This window comes from Xiphophorus maculatus, chromosome 20 (genome assembly GCF_002775205.1).
Source record: "Xiphophorus maculatus strain JP 163 A chromosome 20, X_maculatus-5.0-male, whole genome shotgun sequence".
Lineage (NCBI taxonomy): Eukaryota > Metazoa > Chordata > Actinopteri > Cyprinodontiformes > Poeciliidae > Xiphophorus > Xiphophorus maculatus.
This window is the reverse complement of record NC_036462.1, coordinates 20,721,562-20,744,620: the sequence shown is the minus strand read 5'-3', so window position 1 is coordinate 20,744,620 and position 23,059 is coordinate 20,721,562. Positions and strand designations below refer to the sequence as shown.

Below are 23,059 nucleotides of genomic sequence, written 5' to 3'. Positions count from 1 at the left end.
AATGTGAAACTAGATGGCATTGTGCACATGTTTATGGATAAAGTAGTTGTAACTCGACTTCAGGGTAAAGGTCAATGAGTTCTATGAGCCAACATACCTTGGACGATCTCCTCAGAGTCATCAGTGAAGAACTCACTGAGTGGGGGTCTCTTAGGCCTCTTCAGAGTGTTTAACAGCTGCTGGATCTTTGTGGAAACTCTGCTGCTCACAGGAACTCCTACAAAGAGGGTAAAGGCGGAAACACGAAAGAATGAAGAAGTGACATTTCACAGCTCTAGTAAACATTACAATACATCAGGATGTGTTCAAATGTCTTAAAATCTTATCATCTGCTGTTCTTCATCCCATTTCATAAGTTTTAGAATGGGTTTGGGCTTTTAATCAGCATTAATTTCGATGTTGGGCAATGAAAAGCAGCAGCTCTAGGTGGGTGTCATCAATACTGGGAAAACACAGAGAGATCTGGGAGAACGGTTTTCAGTCTCAGGGCCACACATGAGGATTGTTTGTTGTATTCCCTTCTATGATCATCCAGTACAAACGACAGGGAGAGTGAGGGTTCACCAGGAAACAGGAGATAAGAGGCTGTGGTTATGAAAAGTTTCCTTACTCTGCATATTAGTTCTCCCTGTTAGCCAGTCAAATAAGGATCAAAAAGACAAAAAAAACATTAAGTCTGATGCATGTGATACAAAAGACGAAAATCAACACCTTTCTCATGACAGAGAAATAGGCAAATGTTAATAAAAAGATGCGTAGGCTTAGGTTTGGCCATTGTGTGGCGAAGCTGTTACCATCAGCGGTCTCCATCATGCTGGAGCGGCTGTGCCCGCGGCTCATCCCTCGGACGACGGCGTTGGAGGGCAGGTCCACCCGGGGGCCTCTGGAAGGGGGGGCCACAGCCGTCACATCTGGAGGAGGGGCGGAGTTCTCAGAAGGAGCTGAAAAGAAAATGAAGTGCGAACAAGTTTCACTAGAAATAAGCACAAAAAAGTAAGCAGGTGGACTAGATGCAGTGAAATGTTTTGTCAAACCCCAGAGACATGCATGTACCAGATTAGAGTTATTTTGTTATTTGAAGGTGAGATTTACTTATTTCCTGAACTTTCCATAAAATATTAACAGATGCATCATTTGGTTATTTATAAAAATTTGAAAAGTTACAGTGGGCCAAGTATTGAACCTTGGGGTATTCCTTTTTTTATTCAAAAAAACAAGACTTTACTGTAATGACTTCAACGCAACATTCTCTAGTTCCTAGTGTACAGAACATGGATCTATGGATATTAGCCTTCACTCTGTGCAGAATAAATGATTTTTCTACTTTCTATTAATTATTAACGGATTCTTCATTTGGCAAGTTATAATGCTCAGAGAACTATTTCATAAATTCATGATCGCATGAAATCTTACAAAAAAAAACATATTGAAGTTGGTGGTTTTAAGGTGACAAATTGTGGAAAATCTCAACGTACCTGACAAATTTGTAAAGGGTTGTAGCTCTGTTCATATGTTACAAAATATCCAACATGGTGAATATTTGGGGGGGGGTTTCTCCTTTTTTAAATATTCACCAGCAAGTGTATGTACAATAAACATTATAGTGACAAAAAGCAAAAAGGGGCATTGATCTACAAAATAATTAACCAGATAGTAGAATGAACACATGGTGAATATTCTTTTATTGGACTTTTTAGGGTCCTTAGCAAACTTTGACTACGAGAGCAACTTGTGTTCATGAATATTTCATCAAACTCTTCCTCACCAATGCGACTGTGAGCCAGCATGTCCGTCACGGCTGCAGTGCGGCTCTGCTCCTGAGGCTGGCGGTGAGGTTGTTGCTGAGGTTGCTGCTGGGGTTGATGGTGAGGCTGATACAGCGGCTGGTACTGCGGCTTGTACTGAGGCTGAGGCTGGCTCTGCGCCTGAGGTTTGGCCTCACCGTGCGACATCGTGGAGGACGCGGAGGATGAGGTGGAGGAGCCCTGGGCGGAGCGGTTCATCCAGTAGTCCGAGCTCTGCAGGTTGGGATGGACTTGAGGCTGAGGAGCGACCGCTGAAGACTGTCTGCGTGCAGATGTCTCATCTTCAGACCCTGATGAGGAATCTGTGAAAGACAAAAAAAAAAAAAAAACATGGCATAATGTTTAGTTTAATACGTTGATGTCTAAATTTACAGCTGCATTGAAAGAGAGATAAAAGACTTCTTCTGGGCATTACCTGGTGGGGTCCGGGTTTCAATGGGGGACTGCACATAAGTGGAGCGCCGCTTGGTTGGCATTGGAAGCGCCATTTTTTCCTCTTTGTTTTTAGCCAGTGCAGCTTGGACAGCCTCTGTATGGATATCTGCATAGGCAGAGGAAAAAGTACACACCTTGAGTCCGACATACTCTAGTTCTGACGCAAAACCAACCAGACAACAAGAAAACCAAAAGAAAAGAAGAAAAAAAATCAGCTTAAATGGACCTAAAGTTTAAGATTTTGCTATCAAAAGCCCGCGGCCTTTGCAGGCCAACTTGCTAAAAAGCTCTGGAAGTTCTAGATTCATAAGGTGTGAACACAGGAAAAAACTTTTCTCATTGGCACATAGAAGATTTTCTTTTTCTAGTTAGATCTCGCAAGCAAACTCAATTCAATAATCTTACAAGATTAAATCTATCTAGACTTGATGAGAAGGATTACTTTATTATCAACACATATTGGAGATAAAGATTCAAGACCATTTCAATGGTTGGTTGGACGGATGGATGTTTCAGTGTTTCTTAGCGAGAACATTTTAGCTTTTTTTTTTGCCAAGACACCGCTATAATCCGAGGAAGAAGTGATGAAAATGTTTTCTCGACAAAGAATGAAGCCACGAGGAGAGAATAAAATAGTGTATTAGCCCACTCGCAAGCCTACACAGAAAAAATGCACACAGCAATAAACACAGAGATGCTGTTCACTCGATGACACCCACAGGCGCATTAAATGGCACCACGTGACCGGGAGCACGCTCAGACCATGCAACACAACATGTGCAAGAGAATTATGCACTGAGAGAAAACACATTTATTACTTCAGTGAAATTGTTTGAACATCGAGAGATAAAAATAAATCAAGAGCAGCCCACTGCACAGCAGCAATGGGGACTATAATTACGTAAATGGCACTCTGATGAACAGATTACTGTGGGTTAAATTATCCTTCTTCATAATGTGCTTTTTTTCAGCATCAGGAGAGGGTGACTCCTCAAAGGTGTCCTGAAGGATGATGGAGTTTCACAGACACAGTGTGGCGTTTAGAGGCTGGGCATGTGTTTAACTACAGGTCCAAGCTACACTGGCAGCTGAATCCAGTGGTACAATACAAGCCTGATATGGTACATATGTAGCACATTAAATGAAAGTAGTGAAACAAAACAGGGAATTCTTTGCCTTAACTTTGTTTTATTTTTTACAAGTTTGAGGCTCGATCTTTCATTTACACTTGAAGCTTAATAATAAGAGTAATAATGTGGAATTGGTAATAATGTTTATAGGCCATACCTATTGAAGTGTAGGAAGATAAACAGTGTGTTTACTGTTAGCCAAGCAGGAGTCAAGTTGCTTAAGTGCTGAAATGTCTGATGAAGGCCAGGCTTTACAGCTTATAAAGTTATGTTTTATATCAAAGTTTTCTGTTGTTCAGGTTGTTTGGGTTCAAAGTCTTGATTAAACTAAACAAAAATGACCTATCTGAACTGAACTGCACAACTTCTATAGAGAAGTAAAATTTCAACATATTAAAGTGGATGTACACAAAAGTTCTGCTTTGTTTGCGGTGCGTGTCACAGCGGCATATGCAGAAGTCGTTACTTCTTGATGGAACATTACTGGATAAAATTTTTCTCACAGTCCTTTTTATGTCTGATTATTATGAATACATAAAACTTTAAAAATTCTGCACAGAAATATGGTTGTATACATGACACTGGATATAATTTTGAATACTAGAATGATGACATCAACTCCAATTAATCCACATATCCTCACTTCTAATTCTTTTCCATCCATTTATCACAATATAAGCACCATTAGTCTTAAGTTTTAAGACATTAATCAGTAAAATCTGTATCAGGGTCAGAATAAAAGATAGTCAAATCTTTTTATCAGGCCAAATATACAAGTATTGTAGTCTATTAAATATTTTGATCTGAGCAATTCTATGAAACGGCAATAATGTACATGCTGACATTGCTATGACAAATCAATTTTGATGAATTGTGCAGCAGTGACAGAAAATCTCAAACTGGACTGCTTTGACTGAAGTTGTTTATTTATTTAAGTTATTTACCTGACAGTTGCATTTTTTAAGTTGCATAACTCTTCCTGTGTCAAAATTACAAGTATTTATGTGCCAATCCGCCATCTAAGCATATAGAGCAGTTGAAAAATTACTTACTGAATTTTATAACCTGCAAAGCAAAATTCTTCGTTTATGAAGCATTGTAACATTTAAGTGTGTAAGTTTTGAAATATGTCACAAGTCAATTCATCAAGGAGATATCAAAACACAGATTAAACCTGCTAACATTAGCATTGTACTTTAGCAAAACTCCACACACACAAAAAACACTGGCAGCAGAAGCAGCTAGTAGATAATAAAGGTTATCTTTATTTGTTGGTTCTGATGTAACTTCTGAACACAAAACAGTTTCAGTAGTAAAAATGTTTAGCAGCGTTTAGGTGACGCTACTGGTCATTGTAGTTCTTACTTAAACCAGCTAATCCTGTGTTGGAGCTACATTTTTTCCCCTGATTTAAGCAGAAAGATCAAATTGAGATTAAAAACATCTTTTTCAAGGGAGAAAGTGGACTGTTCAAAAAACAGACAGGAGAGACTGCAGCGTCATCAAAATAACTGAGCTAAGTGGGACACTATTCTGATTTCTGATGTTAACCATGTAATACTCATGAAATGTGGGTCATTTTATCACATTTTAAAGCTGCAAAGCATCTCATTAGGACTTTGTGTTAGTAAATTCCTGGTTTTTATGACTCCAATCAGTATTGGAGAAGAAAATCTTTATTGGAGCGTTACTAATTGCAACTGCTAATCTGTAAAAACTAGTACAAATAGTAAAATATTAGTCATTAACATCCAACCATTACCAAGTTCACTTTTTTATCAGTACTAAAAGATAGCATAACTCTGTCACTGAAACATTTTAACACAGTTTTAAAATATATATTGTAAAGCAGGGGTGTCAAACTCCAGTCCTCGAGGGCCGCAGTCCTCCAACTTTTAGATGTGCCTCTGCTGCACCACACCTGAATAGAATAATTAGGTCGTTAGCAAGGCTGGGAGAACTGATCTACACAAGGAGGAGGTAATTAAGCCATTTCACTCCAGTGTTTTGTACCTGTGGCACATCTAAAAGCTGTAGGACAGCGGCCCTCGAGGACTGGAGTTTGACACCTGTGTTGTAAAGTGTTATTGATTTAAATGAAATGCACATTGAGCAGAAGTGAGTTGGCTGTCACAGTGACTCTTGCTGCATCTTGTTTCCCTCCAGTGACTCTGTATAGATCCACTGCTGCTGACATTTCAGATGACTCCACAGGTTTGTGCTGTTTTCTTATTCTTCTCTCTTCCAGCTCCCCTCCCTTATCAGTCAGCAGCAGGTCTTGCACTTGGGCTTCCCTGGATGTGGCTCAATAAAATACTTAAATAAGGAATTGGAACCACCGTTGAATTATTCACTGTTCATAAATAAAGAAGCCCAAAAGCTGCAGTCAAATGTGTGAATATTGAGGAAACAAAAACTGGGATCATTTCCTGATGAAAAAAACAGTTGAATTACTTTTCTTATTATAATTTGAACAGGCAGTGCATTGTTGTCACATTTGAAGCTAAAGTGCAAACTGTGGTCCCCTGAGTGGGAAACTGTGGAGCAGATGATCTAAAAATAGAATGTGGAAGGCTTGCATGTATGGATGCAGAAAAAAAACATGTTGAGGCTTTGAAAAACAGCAGGTCTTTTTGATTTAAAAAAATGACACAAACTAATAACAAAGACGAAGTTAAGTTAAATTTCTGAAAGAAAAAAAAAGGGTGGAGCTCTTGTAACGATTTTGTGGGACTACAGTACTAGACAAATGTGGCTCACTAGCACAGGTTACTAATGCAGGCTGACACGGATCTAAGGTATTTTAAGGACCAGATTTTCACAGACAAATGTAATTTTTTTCAAAACAACTCTTGATGCATGTGAAATGTTGGATCGGCACATTTAGAGTTGGTCCTATCTGAGTCACTCTTGAATTTTTGATTTAGCTCTGATTTCTCCCTCTGTTTTCCTGAGTTGTTTTTAAACGTTTGTTTCCTCAGTAACTCGGTATAACAGTCAGGCTCTGGTTCATATGGCTTCTTAGCGAGCCTGCTGGAGTGTTATTGTGATTCCCACAAGAGCAGAGCAGAAGGAGACGGTACGCAGGATGTCCAAATGAACACTAGCAGTATTCTCCATGTTGTTTCGGTGACCTTTTACCTCAACTGCTCAGACTCTCCACCATCAGGTTTCCCCATCAAGATCAGTGTTGGCTTTTCACTAAGTACCGTCACACACATCCAACCAGTGACATCATATTACTGAGAGTGGGGGCCCTCACAAAGGGGTTCCCCAGCTGCAGCCCTCCACTGCTGACGGTTTCTCTAATCTTCTCACACTCCCATAAACAAACACGCTTCTAATTAACTCCTGTTTAATTGGTCCCTTTGAGACGGCCCAGAGTGTGATTTTAAACACCGGCTCACTCATCAAGACCGGCTGATGGAGGCTCATCAAAGGTGCTTAAAGTTTGAGAAGCAAGTTAAATATCAGTGGGACTGTTTCCTGACCTGATCTGTAGCGGTCATCCCTGGTTCCTCCGTTACGATGCGTCCGGCGAGAGCGGCGTTCACGGTACCGGGATGAGTTGGCGGGGGCCGGAGCAGGGGCGTGGCTGGACGAACTGGGAGCAGGGGGCTGTGCATCATTCTGAGGGGGCGCCACTGTCAAACAAAAACAACAAACCTCTTTTAGTGTGAAAAATATCCCATATAAACAAGAACATCTGTAGTTTTTCATGTGAGCAGAACTTTTGTGTTTCAATACTGGTAGATCTGAGACAACAAAAGGTCATTACTTTAACTTGATAATCCACAGAGGAAGTTCCAGACTCTGTGAGCTCACCTTTTGGACAAAATAGCTTCAAAACAGTCCAGTTATAACTAGAGAAGCCCTCAGAAATGGGTTCGTTTTCAGCCCGCTGGCCTCATTCGATACAATTTCTGGACATACTAAACCTAAAGTGTCAATAAGTGGCACTAATAATAAAAGTTCAGTGTGGAGGTTGTCACTCAGGCAAGAAAGGTCAGTTTCCTACCTTCAGTAGCAGTGTGCAGAGCAATGAGGCAATTTAAAAGGGAAACTGGGGAATTTGGATATAGATTGGAGCTTCTCTAGTTGTATAATCCAACACTTTTCTACTTGGAAGTCATAAGAAAATGGGCTTTCTGATCATTCTTATAAGCACAAATATTTAGAGGCTGCTCAAATAAATAAAAGGCTTACTCAGAAATTTGATGTTTGTATCTTATGGTACATCAGCCTCTTGATTTGATTAAAATGCATTTAATTTTCAGGAAGTACATCTGTTTGGGGGGGGAGTGCATTATATGGCTTCAGGAAAACATCTGGACAAATGCAGGACAGCCAGGACAGTAAAACCACCCAACCCAACAGGCTGAGATGGTTTTCTCTGTAGTAGAGACCTTAGCAATAAGGTAAGGGGTCCAGATATCCAGTAGAGTCTGTGTGTGTTCTCAGAAACTAAGAGGCAATCTGATCTTACCTGGAGTTTGGATTATGTAGGGAGCCAGGAGTTTAGTCCTCTTCTTCTCGTAGCCCTTCTGAGTGATGTCACCTGAGTGAAACAAAAATGTTACTCAGATTTAAATTTGCAGAAGAACACACAAACAGCAACTTATCCATCGATTGCGCCTCACAAAATAAAAGACAAAGTTATCAACATTCGCCAATGATTGCATAAATTAACAGTGACTCCTTCTGATTTCGAAAGAAGCCATCTGTGATCAAGAAAGGACAGAGCGACAGGGAAAAATACCCACGTTGGAAACCAGTAGGCAGGAGGGTGAAAACAGATGGGTGCGCACAGTGTTGCATTAATCTCTAGAGATGGCTGCGGGCGTCAAGGATGAGCCTCAATGAAGGGAAAAACAAAACAGGACTAAATGTGGACGGAGACGGAAGCGTGGGCTGGGGACAGGGTGATTCAGAGACTCAGAGAGAAGTGACGACAGCAGATGAGAAGGTGGAAGATGAAAAGAAGATGACGAGAGCACAGAACAGGAAATGGTGGCAATAAGGAGAAAGTGAGCAGACAGAGGTGGGCCGATACTAATTCATTGTCCTGACTTTAACCTTAACCAGGAAGCAGGCAAGCAAAGCCGTGACTGGGGCCGTGCAGACTCGATGCTAATCTTTCATGTGGGTAAAGCCGATTCAGATTTTCACATGTACAAGAAATCAATCTGTGGAGCCTATCCCCACTTTTCCAGAAAAAACCATCAGGGATGGATCACCCATTCCTATTTGTTCCTGGGTGAACTGAATATAATCCTAGTTTCAATAAGGTGAAACCTGTTAACTTTCTGTTAACAAATTCTAAACTTGGTTTCTGAAACGTTGAGCTTTGCTCAACAATTATTAAAACTTGGACCAATTAAAAAGTTTTCTGCACCTTACAGAGATAAACAGGCATGCTGCATCACTTTGTGTACAACATGATTGTTTTAATCAGCTAGTCATATTTTGATTAGCATTCAGTGCTAATCATTAGTGTTTTCATTAGACACGGAGCTAGCAGTGACGATAAAGGTTCCTGAAAAACACTGAATCCAAATTCATCACTTACTATTTTCACCTTTTTTGAGACAATTGAGTCTAAAAAAGCATCTTTTGCATAAAATGTTTGTGTAATGTATGACGTTTCTGAGTCCCGGATCTTTTGGGACAGCAGCTGGAAAGGATGAATCCAGGTCAGAGACTCCAGTTTGGTTCTGGAGGTTCTGGTGCTGGAAGAAATGCATGGAGCAAGGCAGCTACATGCATCTGGAAGAGCTCTGAGGCTGATAAGTTAAAACTGCGAAAAACATAAACACGGAAGGTCGTCTAAGAGCAATGATCACAATGACACTTCTGGGAAAATATTGATGGATTATTGACACATTAATAATACATGTGCAAAATTCAACTGGTCTTACTGTTGTGAGTAAAATCAGCACTTTTATTTATTTTTGTATATTTTGCTCAAGTAATTTTACATGCTGGAAAGTAAAAACTGAGGTCAGGTTACCGGGGTCAGATGTTTGTTTTTGAAAGATTTGTGTTATTTACGAGCTCTGTGGCTTTATCTCAGTGGTTTATCGACGCAGATAAGATGGCCTTGCTTAAATATTTGGCACATGGCAGCAGAAAAACCACAGACAGTGGGAATAAGCAAGAAAGCTCATGTTTGTAAGGACATCGCCCGGGAGCTCGCTCCGACAAAAATACCAACTGAGAGGCAGGGGAGCTTCTTTTTTTGAGGAAGAAATATGGAAGAAAGGCAAACACTTCCATAAGTAATGCATGAACAGTACAGTTGGCTGCGCTCAGTCACATGATTTATTTTTAGCTTATGTGAACAGGCAATTTCTCTGCCGAAACACAGAGAGAGAGGAAGAGATGGAGACTGGGATGGGGGAGGGGTCAGCGTGCATTAACTGAAACCCAAAGTAATCGCTCCTCCATCTGGATCATTTTCCAGCAGTTAGAGACGAGAGAGTTAAACTATTAACCATCACCGGATATGTTGGGGGGAGGGGAAATTGGAGAAACTGGTGGATAATAATCACCATCTTAAATATTTGCATTTGCAAAATGTGCATCACACAAACACAAATATGAACCAGTACTTGTATGCTCCCAATTGGCAGGTTACCAGGGGTCAAACCACAGCTGCACCATAAGGGGAGAAAAGGGCCTCACTTGTTACCACACTTTCGCACACCGACTCAGTCATGTCTGTCCCAGCGCCGGACGCCGAGATCAAATGATTTCATTCGACCTTTGCACGAGACAGCCGCAGCTCGTCCTGGTTGGACAGCAAGAACGATGCAAAACATCAAAGTCGTCCATCCTCTCCGGCCCGAACGCTCTCCAACTTTCTGTTGTCGGGAATATTTGAGCTGCAGCTCGGCTGCTCGCTCTCCTTCTGCCCCACGGCCTCTCAGGCTGAATAGTAATTGGCTGCACATCTTCATTCTCTTTCTTTCTCTCTCTCTCTGCTTCCCACCCCCATCACATTACACTCAATTGGCCTCGCAAGAAAACAACCTAAATTTATGTCAACACTTATTTGTTAAAAATCAAACAAACTATATAGAATATGACTTTAAATCTATAAAGTCTGGTCCAATCTTTGAGATGCTGTGTGCCGACTCCACCATCAAGAGCCAGTGATAGGAGCTGGCACCGTGCCCCTCCTGCCTTTGTTGTTTGAATTCAAGTCGGTAAGTTTCAACAGGATTGTTGTTTATTCAGCAAAGCGAGGGTCCTGAGGTCCAAAGAGCTGGCGCGGTTTTATCTGCAGAATAAACATCTGAGACCTCCCAGAGGCTTCGTTTTTGTTCTTACCTAATCCAACTCATCACGAACAGGCACCAGTAACCGGACACACATATCCTGCATGAGTATCAAGAATATGGTAATTACTCTGCATGTTTTTAAGGGGCAGCAGTGGCTCAGGTGGAAGAGGTTTGTCCTGTAACAGGGGGGCTGCCCATTAACCCCCAACCCATCTGTCTCAGTCACTTTGTCATTGCGGAGTCCTTGGACTTGATAAAGCACTATCCAAGTGCAGTCCATTTACCGTTTAAACGGCAACAATGTTTGGGTTTTAAATCAGAACAATTTAAATGAAATGGGTTCTTCACTGCTCAAAACCATTTTCCTGCAGATTCACTGTAATATTTAGGACAATCCTGATGATTCGAGCAATAACTATGAGTATTATGAGGTCTTGTAGGGGCCGTTATGAGCATGCAGTTAATTTTTTACATAACACAATATACAGCTCTGGAAAAACTGAAGGGTCCACTGCACTGAACCCCATTGAAAACCTCCTGGTTCTTCCACCAAATAGTGATGTCTAAACTCTTCCTGAGTTAAAACATTAGTATTGTTTTTTCAAAATTAATATGAACTTGTTTTTTTGCATTATTTGAGGTCTGAAAGCGATGCATCTTTTTTGTTATTTTGACCATTTCTCATTTTCTGCAAATAAATAATAAATTTTTGCTTGGAATTTTGGAGACATGTTGTCAGTAGTTCATAGAATAAAAGAACAATGTTCATTTTACTCAAATATATACCTATAAAGAGGAAATCAGAGAAACCGTATTTATCGCCATATTTCTTATTTACTGGCAGCACATAAATGTTTTTTTTTTTTTTACATTGCCTGTATGCTAGTGTATGATTGCAATGTGGAGTAGTTCAGAGGGTTCTCTTGCTCTTTCTTGCGCCTGTGCTCGTGAACTTGTGCATGTTGGTACAAGACCACAAGTATGTCAACACTAATACGCTGTGTGACTGACAATTAGGCTTATGCAGCTACTCAAAGAAGCTGTGAGCGAACTCAAATTAAACCCTGCAACCATTTTCTTCCACTATAAGCACACAAAATAGTTTCTTGCAATAAAATGTTTTCCACAGATCACACAGCTGTTCTCTTTGATAAGATTGCTCCCGACAGGTTATATTTGAAGAGACATTTGTAAAGCTGTTAGTAATTTCAACATGCATTTTTTTTCCTGTTTTAGAAGGTTGGAGCTGCAAAGACACACCAAAAGAAAACACAATTATCTCACGTATAATGAGACCTCTGTGTATATTCTGTCACAGTGGATTATATTACTGAAAGAAGACACATCTGTACTTCTGTCGGTTCAGACCAAAACTAGTATTACAAGTCCAGCAGGGTGAAAACGGTCTCCAATCATTTTCCTCCTGTGGAATAGGAAGCTGGGTGTGGCCAACATGGGCAACAAAGAGAATCATGTTTTCCTCCACACATTCATTAAACTCATCCCTGATGGGACTGATGACATCAACACACACACACACACACACAATCCCGAGAGGCCCAGAAGCAGTAAAATCAAGGGTCACAAAGATAAAAGGCAAATAAGTGCAGGTAAGTATTTGATGTCCCCGTCCTGCTTGGTGGATGCAAAGTTTTCTCTTTGTGATAAAAAAGCAGGAAGAAGCAGGGACCGACATATCTGATGCACACTTTAGCATTTACTGGCATCTGCTGCTACATAGACTGTTACTCAATATTTCAATTCAAAAATATTTTATTTGTCCCAAGGGAAAATAAAATATTGTCATCCAAGTATCTTCAAAAGAGTCATTGTGGATGGTGATGCTGTGGGCAGGAAGTTTTTTTGACAAATCTGAATAAGCTTTTGACAGACGACTGTTGTATGACGCTTTCATGACAGTCATAACATGCTAACAGCTCAATTTCAAGGCAACAAAGATGATATTCCATAGTAACATGCCCTGGATGACAATCAGTGGTGGACAAGCACCACTGATTGATTATCTACAGCAGTAGATAACAGGCTAGCTACTTGAGAAAACAGCTTGACATATTAATCAACTAATATCAGATTGGTATATCTGTTTTACTTTGCAAAGAGAAGAGCAAAAACACAATATAAACATAATTACTTGAAGTATCTACAACTACAGTTCAGTTTGGTTTAGTTTTTGCCAACAGTTTTACTTGAACAGGTTATAATCTCAGGGTATGCCATCCAAATAGTCACATCTATCCTGAGTTTATGGCTGGATGAGAATCTCCTCAATGTATTGTCTGACTGTCTGAAGAAAACAGTTCTCACGTTTCATGTGTAACAGCTTTTACAGCTTGGTGCAGTTTTTTGGCTGCAGCATATGGTTATTTTAATCTGGAATTGTTTATGGAAAGGGCACAACTTAGTCAGAAGTCTTAAAATGATGCCAAAACTGACACCTGCTGCATTTCCAGTAGTAATCCACAGTCCTGCTGCTTTCTATGTTCTCTCATGGAAGTAAAATGAATCAGTCTATGAGTGCATCACAGTTGCATCCCATACAGAAACAGGATTTACAGGCCGGTTTATCATAAAGGAGAAAGTAGCATGTACACAAGAAGGAACCTAGATTAAATGACAGAGCACTCACTGGTCTGCATTACAGGTTGAGTCCTTCTATTAAATAATTGAGTGAACACACACTGACCTATGAACCACTTACCGCTCTCTATGCCATAACCACCAACAACCTTGAATTATTTCTTTTAGCTTTTGCCATTTTTACCAGCCAAAGCCAAATAATGAATCATAGAGTTGTAATAATGATAATGGGACAGTGTAAAAAGCAGCCTAAAAGGTACAACAGTTTAAAGCCCATGTGAGGCTCCCTGAGAACATGAAAGCAAGATGATTCAGGATTCAGCTCCCCAGCTGACTGGGCAGCTCTCTGTGAAGGTGTGCACCAGAGTCTCCTCTAAATTATTCAGTCGTTTCAGAACAGAGCTTCATTTTTAACAGTGTTTGTCTGTGTTCCCGGCCGAATTAAAGGCTTAATATTAAAAAAAGGAAGCTATTATGTTTTACGGTGACATGATCAGTGCCAGAACTTTTTCTTTCATCATGTTTGGTCGAGTCCAGGCTGGAAGGCAGAAAACCAGAGGGCTGTTGCTCTGAAACACTTAACGACTGAAATCTGTTTTTTCCCGGGACCTGTCAATGGAGTTTGCACACGCAAAAAACAAATCCATCTAAAAGTAGTGCAACTCACTCTGTATGCACACACAGTCAGTGTTATTCGATGGGTTTTATGAAAGGAAGACGATATCTTCAGATTTTTCCTTCCATAAATAATCTACTTTAAAAACATAAGCATAAATGATTTTATTCTTGCAGGACTTCTGATTATATTTTTGACCACCTCACGTTTTTAGTAAGTGGCATTACAACGAATGTTTGACTGTTCCTTTATCACGATAACATTATATTTCAAATGTAAAATGTTTGGTCAAAAAACTATTTTCCATCAGTCTTCAACATTGCTGCAGAGGGATTATGACTTCCTCTTCATCACAAATTGGTATTAATGCAGCCACATTGTAAGGTTTGTTTAAGGTCACACCACAGTCATTTGTACTTAAGCCCAGACTTCAGGCCATTCCAGAACAAATTTTTTTCTGGTGGATTTTCTGGTGTGCTTTGGATTGTTCTCTTGCTGCATAATTCGAGGGCCCTTAAATTTCAGGTCAAAAACTGATGGCTTGATATTCTCCTTTATGCTAGAGAACCGATGGTTTCATTGGTTACATCAACTCATCCTCCTCCTAAATCCCAGGTTGTCACAGTAGCACTCTGATGTTAGATTATTGGCATGATGCTGTTTTTATTGTGTTAGTTTTATGCCGGATGTAACGGGATGGCACACCTTCCAACAGGTTCCACTTCAGTCGAATCAGAATATTTCCCTAAAAGTCTTGGGGATTCTCAAGATATTTTACAGCAAATATGGGGAGATTGTTTGTGTTGTCTTTCGCCAGCAGGGAATCATGTAGTTAGCGACATTTCAGACAAAAATTTTAAAAGAATCAGTATCGAAATCGGTACAACTGAACTGTCTAAAAGTGAAAGAGTAAAAGCGAAAACCCTTAGGAAATCAGCAGGTCAGACGTTTTAAAGATCTTATTTGGCAAACAGTGCAACCCTAGGTGTATTAATGGAAACTAAAATATATTAAGTCTGCCACATATTCACTGCAACACACATTTCAGTCACAGGGACGATTGTAACTTGGACGTATTGTGTTCGTCTAGTTGGTAGCCTTTAGGAAACCTCAGACTAAAGGCAAAGATCTTTCCACGCATTCTCACTTCTAGTGCTGACTGGTCTCAATAACCTTCAAGTAACTTCCTTTCCAGAAAACTAATCTAATTTCAACTAGATCTGTGTGGATTAAATTTAAAATATTTCCTGCAAGATCAAGATTATCAGACAGGTCAAAGAGCTGACTAACGCATGGTGGGTTTCGGACTCTAAACCAACAGCCTGATCATATAACTTTTTGTTATAAAGAGACGAGCTCATGCAACACATCAGCGGGGGGTAAAAAGAAAACCTGACAGGAAGCAGTTATTGTTGGTGGGTGTGTGAGAGGCAGAGATCCCCAGCAGCAGTTTCAGCCTAATGTGACTCACAGGCTAAATGAGCTAGGCTTGTTGCCCCCTGATGTTCTGTGACCTAGATTGAGAGATGCAGGCAGGACTATAATCTCTCAATTCTCTCCCTCTCCCACTGTATAGAACAGGCTGCTGACATGCGCGGAGACAAGAGATAGATGGTCTCCAGAAATCCACCAGACATTATTGATCCTTGACAGCGAGAGCTGAGGAGATGATTGAATTATGAAACCGAGAAAAACTGCTCAAGGAGCTGCAAAGCGTGCCAAACTGTTTGTTTACGGGACACATTTATAGCACCACGCACATATGTGGAGTTGGACAGTGCAGATGGCATGGATCACCGGCACTGGAGTGAGTTTCCACTTGGCTTAAAGCATCAACAGCGCTGCGAAAAAGTATTTGCTCCACGAAGGCTTCTTTATGCATTTGTTTTTTAATCACATTTAAAAGTTTCCAGTATAGAAGAACCATATACTCTTAATAAGTACAGAAGGCAGTTTTCAAATTATGATGATTTTTTTTTTTTTTTTTTTTTTGCCAAATCCAGGGTTGGTTTTTTGCAAGTTCTATAAAGTCACTCCAATAGAGCCTACTTCCTGTCTGGCATCAACTAGCAAATCATCAACTAAGAAAAAACGTATCTGATACTTATCGTATCGTCTCACAACAATTTCTACAGTTGTGAGACTTCAGTGAACTACAGTGAGGGTCATGAACTACACAAAGAAAACATGATGAACCTTCCCAAAGACGACTCACAAAGGAGGTAAAAAAACCAACAAGAAATTAAGGTTGTGGTGTGGTCTAGTCAAAGTCTGGACATTTATTCAATGAAGATGCTTTGCAATAGTCTTAAACAACCCAATCACACGTGTGGCTGAATTAAAACAACTCTTACATCCTCCACGGCAATGTACATTTTGATGGTTTCTGAACAGTTGTTTGTATTTATTGGCTTTACATTGAAAAAACTCATTAAATACAAAGTTGTCTCACATGAACTTTTGTTTGATTATGTGAACCATACATTTTCAGTCAAGATATAAAAGAAATCTTGAAGAAGGCTAATTCTTTTTCTACAGGTTTAGAGCCGCTGAGGAGAAAAAAGAATGATAAATTTATCTTAAAATTATTTTCTGACATTAATCTCAGAATCTGACTGAATGCAGATTTTGTGAAGGAACGTGTCAGATTCAAGTGATTTTTCCTACATGGCAGAGGGGTTCCAGTAATCTGGGATTAATATTGGAATTTGTAGATTTTATCAGTGGCCTTGGTTCCATATTTTTCACAGCAATTCACTTTGGACAAAATACTTTTCGCAACCTACAATTGTGCTTTGAGTAGTTATCTAAATGAACCGCCTTCATACTGTCGCTGGGAATCTATGACCAATTGGGAAGCAGATTCTTAAACGCTGAAGTCTTAAGCATCAGATGCTTTGGTTTTATGCGCCACAATCTAGAAAGTTTGAAGAAGTGGTAGAGCAGCACACTCAGACTGGGTGTGTCCACTCGAATTGGTGAGTTTTACGTTAGTGTGTGGTCTATCTCAAGATAACATTAGCATCCTCAAATTTCCCAGTGGAACAAACTACAACAGAATAATCTGTTTCGCGCTTGGTCTGGAGTGACATTTGATGTTCTGATTGATCATAACATTTTCCTTTCCACACATGAAGAAGTGCATCTGATCTCTTGTTCTATTTATATCCTTATCTGTCTACTCTACATGGTAGCACTTCCTTGACACCTACCACACTGGCATTGTTAGCTTTTTCCAGCTCTTCTACCTCATGGTGGTTGCCTCCATGAATGCAAGATGGAGGCAACCGCCGCGATGTCACTTATTAGCGTGGGAACTGCCATTTTGGAGTGTCAGGTTCAGTAATCTCCATCTAATTTGATGTTTGAGCCTATTGATAATAGAAGTGATAGATGAGTCCTGACTGGGCAGAAATACACATCTTTAGCAGCAAATGGTGCTAAAATAGTGAACAAAAAAAAGCAACGTAACGGTGGCTACAGGCATTTCTAACTCAGCCTTAATCCAGGGTTTGGTTGTAAAACAATAGCCCAAGTTGTATGCATCTCACTGAGGTCTGTTCAATCCATTATCTGAAACCAGACAGAGTATCACATAGCTGCAAATCTACAAAGACATGGCCATTAATCTAAACTGACAGGCAAGGCAAGGAACCCATCAATAAGGGAAGGAGCCAAGAAATGACTCTGGAGAAGCTGCAGACATCCGACAGCTGAACAGGAAGTAGCCGGTGAATGTGGAAACAGAGCTCCTTAACGCGAACATCGTCTCTAGATCACAGTATCACACCACAATGTTCTCTCCCTTGTTTCTTCCCTTCCATTTTTTCTCTAGGTGTTGTTTATTTTTGCATCACCCAGCAGGGTTTCCCACTAATTCCAGCGGTGAGCTTAGTATTGCACTACATTAGCTTTCTCTTGCAAGTTAAGTTTTGGAAGTCGTAAATTAGGATTTTGGTTTAATCTGATCAGAGCTGCTTCCACCACATGTTTGCTGCAATTGCTTTCTTTTTGACACTTTCTCATGAAGTCCAGATTTGTGTGCGTGCGCAATAATTGTCCATTCAACACATTTCCCCACCTTCAGTCAGAAGCAGCTTGACAATTATGGCTGCAGCTCCACATTAAGATGGACTCTGCGTTCCACTTTGCTCAGCAACACAAACTGCTGTTGCCCAGCACATGGCAATACAAACAAATCTGTTTCTCAGAGCAGCGCAGCCGATTTCACATCCCAACAGAAAGTGTGCTAATACTGCACATCAAACACAGGGTAGTGGCAGCAGAATGCTGTCGGGATAATACTGCTTTTCTTAATCAGAAAGAAGAACTCTGGTCAGAGTTAATGGAAATGAATAAAAGGCAATTCTGGAACTTGCCACATACTTGAGACCAGAGGTTCACCTTACTGCAAGACAAACCCCCCAAACATCTAGGCAGAGCTATGATGCAATGGTTCGGATCAAGCATATTAACATTTTACGGTGGCCTAGTCAAAGTCCAGACCTAAATTTAATTGAGAATATGTACGTCGATGAAATCAAAGGTTTCTTAGCTACTTCACAGAGAATTGCCGAACATGTAATTTATTTACATTTTAACAAGAAAGCACATGGACACCATATATTATGAACTACTTTCAGTAGCTCAATCACATTAAAAATAAATAAATAAATAAAAAAAACAATGAGGTTTGTTATTAAGATGCTCTGGGAGACACATGTGAAGTCACTAGGTTGTGGCAGATGTCTCATCGCATGAAGACCTTCTAAACGGAGCTTAACTAGCTACATGAGTCCAGCCGTGTGAAAAACAACAACCTGGTCAAACACATAATCCCCATAGTGCAGGGAATAAGCACTGGACACTTGTACCCTCGTTCAGAGCAGCTTAGACTGTTGTGGTTTAGTGCTCTACATTCCAGCCCAGCTCAGTCACTAAGACCTTTACCCCGTCAAAGGTTTTCTTTGTGTCCTTCCAGTCATGGAAGTTAAAGTAGGTGGAGTTGCTCTGTTTCCTCTCCTAGCTGTGACTATCGCCACTAACATGCACAGAAGCAAATGCACATCACACTGCAGCCCTATGTGTTTTCAGACAGGACATAAAAGATGCTGATGCACATTTTCCTGCGCTTGTTGCTAGGGGGAATCCCATCTACGGGAACAACAATGAGGGGAATTGTTGCCATGTAAAAGATATCCATGGCAAAGTTTCAGGCTCGCTGGGTGTCCAGCTGCTTCTCGCCTTGTTGCCGTCAGCCGTTTACAACCTGAGCGGACGTTGGACAGACGGCGAGGACGCTTCATGACACTAGAAGGTGTAGATACAGAAGAGGAAGAAGAAGCAGCATCTGGAAAGCAAGAGCTTTTCATCACGTTTGATCTAATGTTTCAAACGACAGCGCGGCCCTCTGAGACGGACTGAGGCTCTTACAGAGGGATATGAGGTGTCACCTTACCACACAGCTTCGCTCAAAAGACTAAAACAGACAACAGTCTGAATACACTATTAGCTGTGGAGCTGTCCCAGAAACTTTGACTTGACACTGAATCCAAGAGATGTATTTACTTTGATAACTAATTTAAAAATAACAGCCTTTTCACTTAAATAACTTAGATTATTGAACTAATTTTAATATCAAAGACAAAGTGAGTTAATAAAAAACAGAGTGGTGATTCCATCTATTAAGGGAATAAAGCAAAACAAATTTACCTCGCACTATGCGAAAAAGTAATCATCCCACTTGTTAAATCATAAAATAAGAAATTAACTATGACTTTTTTTTTTATTATCCACTCCGAGGCCTGAGAGAACCTGTCTGACAACATGAGGTTGGCCCAAAGATCTAAAACGCAACATGCTATTTAGACACAGATCTAAAGAAAATCAAGAATAGATGAGAAAGGGTCACTGACATCTATCATTCTGGTGAGTATTAGAAAGCCATTTCTAAGGCTTTTCAACGCCAGTGAACCACAATGAGAGCCATTATCCAAAAGTGGAAAAAACACTGAACTGGTGTGAACCTTCCCAGGAGAGGTCGCCTACAAACACTACTCCCAAAAGAGCATCAACCACACATCCAGGGAGCCACAAAGACTCCAGAACTGCATCTAAAGAACTACATGCCTCACTTGGGTTTAGTATTTATGATCTGACAATAACAAAGAGACGTGGGAAAACATGGCATACATGGGTTTCAAGGCCAAAAGGACAGCTGAACACAAGTAGCCATCTCCCATTCGCCAGAAACAACACGTAGATGTTCAAGACTTTTAGGGGAAATATCCTGTGAACTTGCAAGAGAAAAACTAAATATTTACATCTGGTCTTAAAGCAACAAAACATTTCAGAACAAATCACATCTGCAGTCAAACACAGCGGTGGTAGAGTGATGGCCTGGGATTGAAAGAAACATGAATTCTGCTCATGAAGGAGAATACCCAAACATCAATTTGTAACATTAAGCTCAAGCTCACTTAAGTGGTGGAGCAAGTCAATGATTTATTAAAAAAACACCAGCAAGTCTACATCAGAATGACTAAAACAACATTGTAAATGAGGGTTCTGGAGAGGTCTAGTCCAAGTCTGGACCTAAATCCAACAGAGATATTGTGCTTTGGTCTAAAACGGTTTAATGAGGCTGAAATAAAACACCAAATCAATTTAAAAGACTCACAGGCAGCAATCGAAATTGCTTGACGACAATTGTTTCTGTCAAAGTTGGTACAACCAGTTAGTGGGTTTAGGGGTAAAGTAGCTTTTTCAGGCAGCATCAGGTTGGTTGGGAATTTTTCCCTTAAAAACACAAACATTTCATTTTTTAAAAATTATGTTTTTATTTAATTACTGAGGTTACATTTGTCTGATACTAAAACCTATTTGATGGTGCAAAACATCTAAGCGAGACAAGAAGGTAAAAACAGAAGAATGTTGTAAGGGGAAAAATAATTTTTCACAACAGTCAAACACCAAAAACAATACATTAGAAGATTACCAGAGCTATTAAGAGATGTTTTTTAAAGAAAGAGCTTGTGGTTTTCGCAACCTATGAACAAAATGACAAGAGTTGTTTTTTTTCTCCACCAAGGTTCCTGTCTCAAGTTTCACCTGTGCTCCTACAGACAGGACAGCTAAATGTATACATGAGGCTCTGTGTTGCAGCTAAGACATCATTAGTGGCACATACCTCCTCTTGTTTGACTCTATGTGAAGCATAACATTAGTCATCCCCCTCCAGGCACCAGAGAACTGCACGGCACAAATCAAGTTTCTGCCTAGTGATTCGCAGCGTGACGAGGAGACTTGCATAACATCCAGATCCATATTCTCTATTCCTAGAGTAATGTTTTTTAAGCAAATGAGCCTTCATTATGTGCTGCAGATCAGAGTTAAAGCTTTGAGAGCAGCAGAGAGGGATGCTGGATGGGTCACAGCACCATCACTATCCACTGATCCTTGTGCACAGGGCCTCTGGAATGACAAAACCTGACCCACATTCAACAACAGGAGTGGATGGATGCTCATTTCACCAAAATGGACTAAATACAGGATGATAATGCGGATTAAAAACAAGAACTCATTGCAGATGTCTCATAAAAAAACATTAAAAAACACAAACTATAAATGATAATCCCTGCGTGTAGCAGTACAAATGGCAGGGATTTCATGTTTTAATAGGGGGTCAGTGTGTGTTTATATTTTGCTGTGTTCGTGACTCGACCCACTGCAGTAGCTGGGACTCAACCAGCTGACACAGAGACCCTGTCAGTCCCCGAAGGAACACAAATCTGCAAATAAATCTCCAGTTTCCACCAAATCTACAGCATCTAACGCTCCTGAACCCGCTGCAGGAACATCCAGCCTACCTTCGGACAGCTCCAGGTCCAGCTCCGCCAGCTGGTCCCTGACCTCTTTCGGCAGAGTCGACAGATCAACGCCGCGGTCGGTCATCTTCGGAGGCTCCGCAGCCAGCGGGGTGGATCTGTTGAGCTCGAAGGGCAGCAGGTGACTATCCTGCGAGAGGCTGTAAGAGGGAGCTGGGGGCGGGGAGGGGAATAAACAATCAAGACGTGGTAGCGGTGCTGTTTACTCCATCTCCGCGACTCCCCGACACCGCCATGACTGTGGGAGATGGGAACAAGTCGGCAGAGAGGAGTCCGTTAGTCACGTGATCCGGGATGATGGGACCCTGTGGAGGCAGGAAGTGGACTCGGTGCGCCCTCTGCTGTTAGCAGCTGGAAGTGAAACAAGCTTCTTCCACCTCACCTGACTCACCGCAGGTGGAAAATGGCACAATAGCATAGGGGCGATATGGACTTAAATTTTCATCACAATGGTTTGTGATTCTCTTGTAACGATAAAAGTGACGATAATAACTATTTGGTTTTTTTCCCCTTACAGTGTCGCCTGCATGGCTCTACAAATACAAATACTCATGAAAACATATTCATTTATGATATGAGTGTGATTTTTATCTAAACTGCACACAGTAACTCTATAATGATAGTTTTTTTTTAAATATATTGATATTTATTGACACTCATTAGTAAAAATGAGATAATAAAAATAATAATCTCAATAATAAAACACAGTATTGACACACATTTTGAATTGAAATGTCTTTTGAATTTAACATTAAATCAAAATTCTTATATGAAATTTATTATGATAAATGATAAACAACATGATAAATTAGTACCTAATTTTTATTTATCTCTGGAAAAGAAAATATTTTATTTACACCTGAACACTTAACAGTTTCCTTATCTTACTCATTTAACAAAAGATATCCACTTTCTTTTACCTGAAGAAAATTTAAGATACCTTGTGCAGTAGTTTGTAACCCTGGACCTAAACTACCCCTGCCCTGCATGTTTTAGATGAATCCGCTTTTATATTAACAGTAGGAAGAGCTTGCTCTGGGTACAGTGAAGACCTTTGAGGGGGTTTTTTTTAGCATCTTGCAGTCTGCTCTCAAAGTGAAATTGCTTGGACAACCAAACCTGGAAATGTCTACTTGTAGAATATTTTCCATCAGGGGAAATTGAGGATTGAAATTTCTTTTGAGATCTCTTCATGTTACCAGACTTATAATATGCTACAATCATATTTCTGATGGGCTTAGATAGCTCTTTTGAGTGTACTATAGTGCTGACTCTTTTATTCTGTTCCTAAAGTGGGATCACAAAG

General features: G+C 40.3%; 1 protein-coding gene across 4 annotated transcripts in view; it reads right to left on the bottom strand.

The window, feature by feature from the left end:
* The window catches only part of LOC102238203 (disco-interacting protein 2 homolog B-A-like), a 42,115-nt gene extending 20,087 nt beyond the window's left edge, over window positions 1-22,028 (bottom strand). For 2 of the 4 annotated variants that reach the window (XM_023353533.1, XM_023353535.1), the window contains exons 1-8: window positions 21,736-22,028; window positions 7,857-7,928; window positions 6,862-7,014; window positions 2,221-2,346; window positions 1,766-2,107; window positions 795-941; window positions 611-628; window positions 98-217 (exon numbers count right to left, since the gene is read on the bottom strand). In XM_023353533.1, the coding sequence (XP_023209301.1) occupies window positions 98-217; window positions 611-628; window positions 795-941; window positions 1,766-2,107; window positions 2,221-2,346; window positions 6,862-7,014; window positions 7,857-7,928; window positions 21,736-21,820 (1,063 nt within the window). In that variant the 5' untranslated portion in view covers window positions 21,821-22,028. The remainder of the gene's footprint in view (window positions 1-97; window positions 218-610; window positions 629-794; window positions 942-1,765; window positions 2,108-2,220; window positions 2,347-6,861; window positions 7,015-7,856; window positions 7,929-21,735) is intronic. The other 2 variants (XM_014469077.2, XM_023353536.1) reach the window with 1 other exon arrangement.
* Between the last annotated feature and the right edge of the window lie 1,031 nt (window positions 22,029-23,059).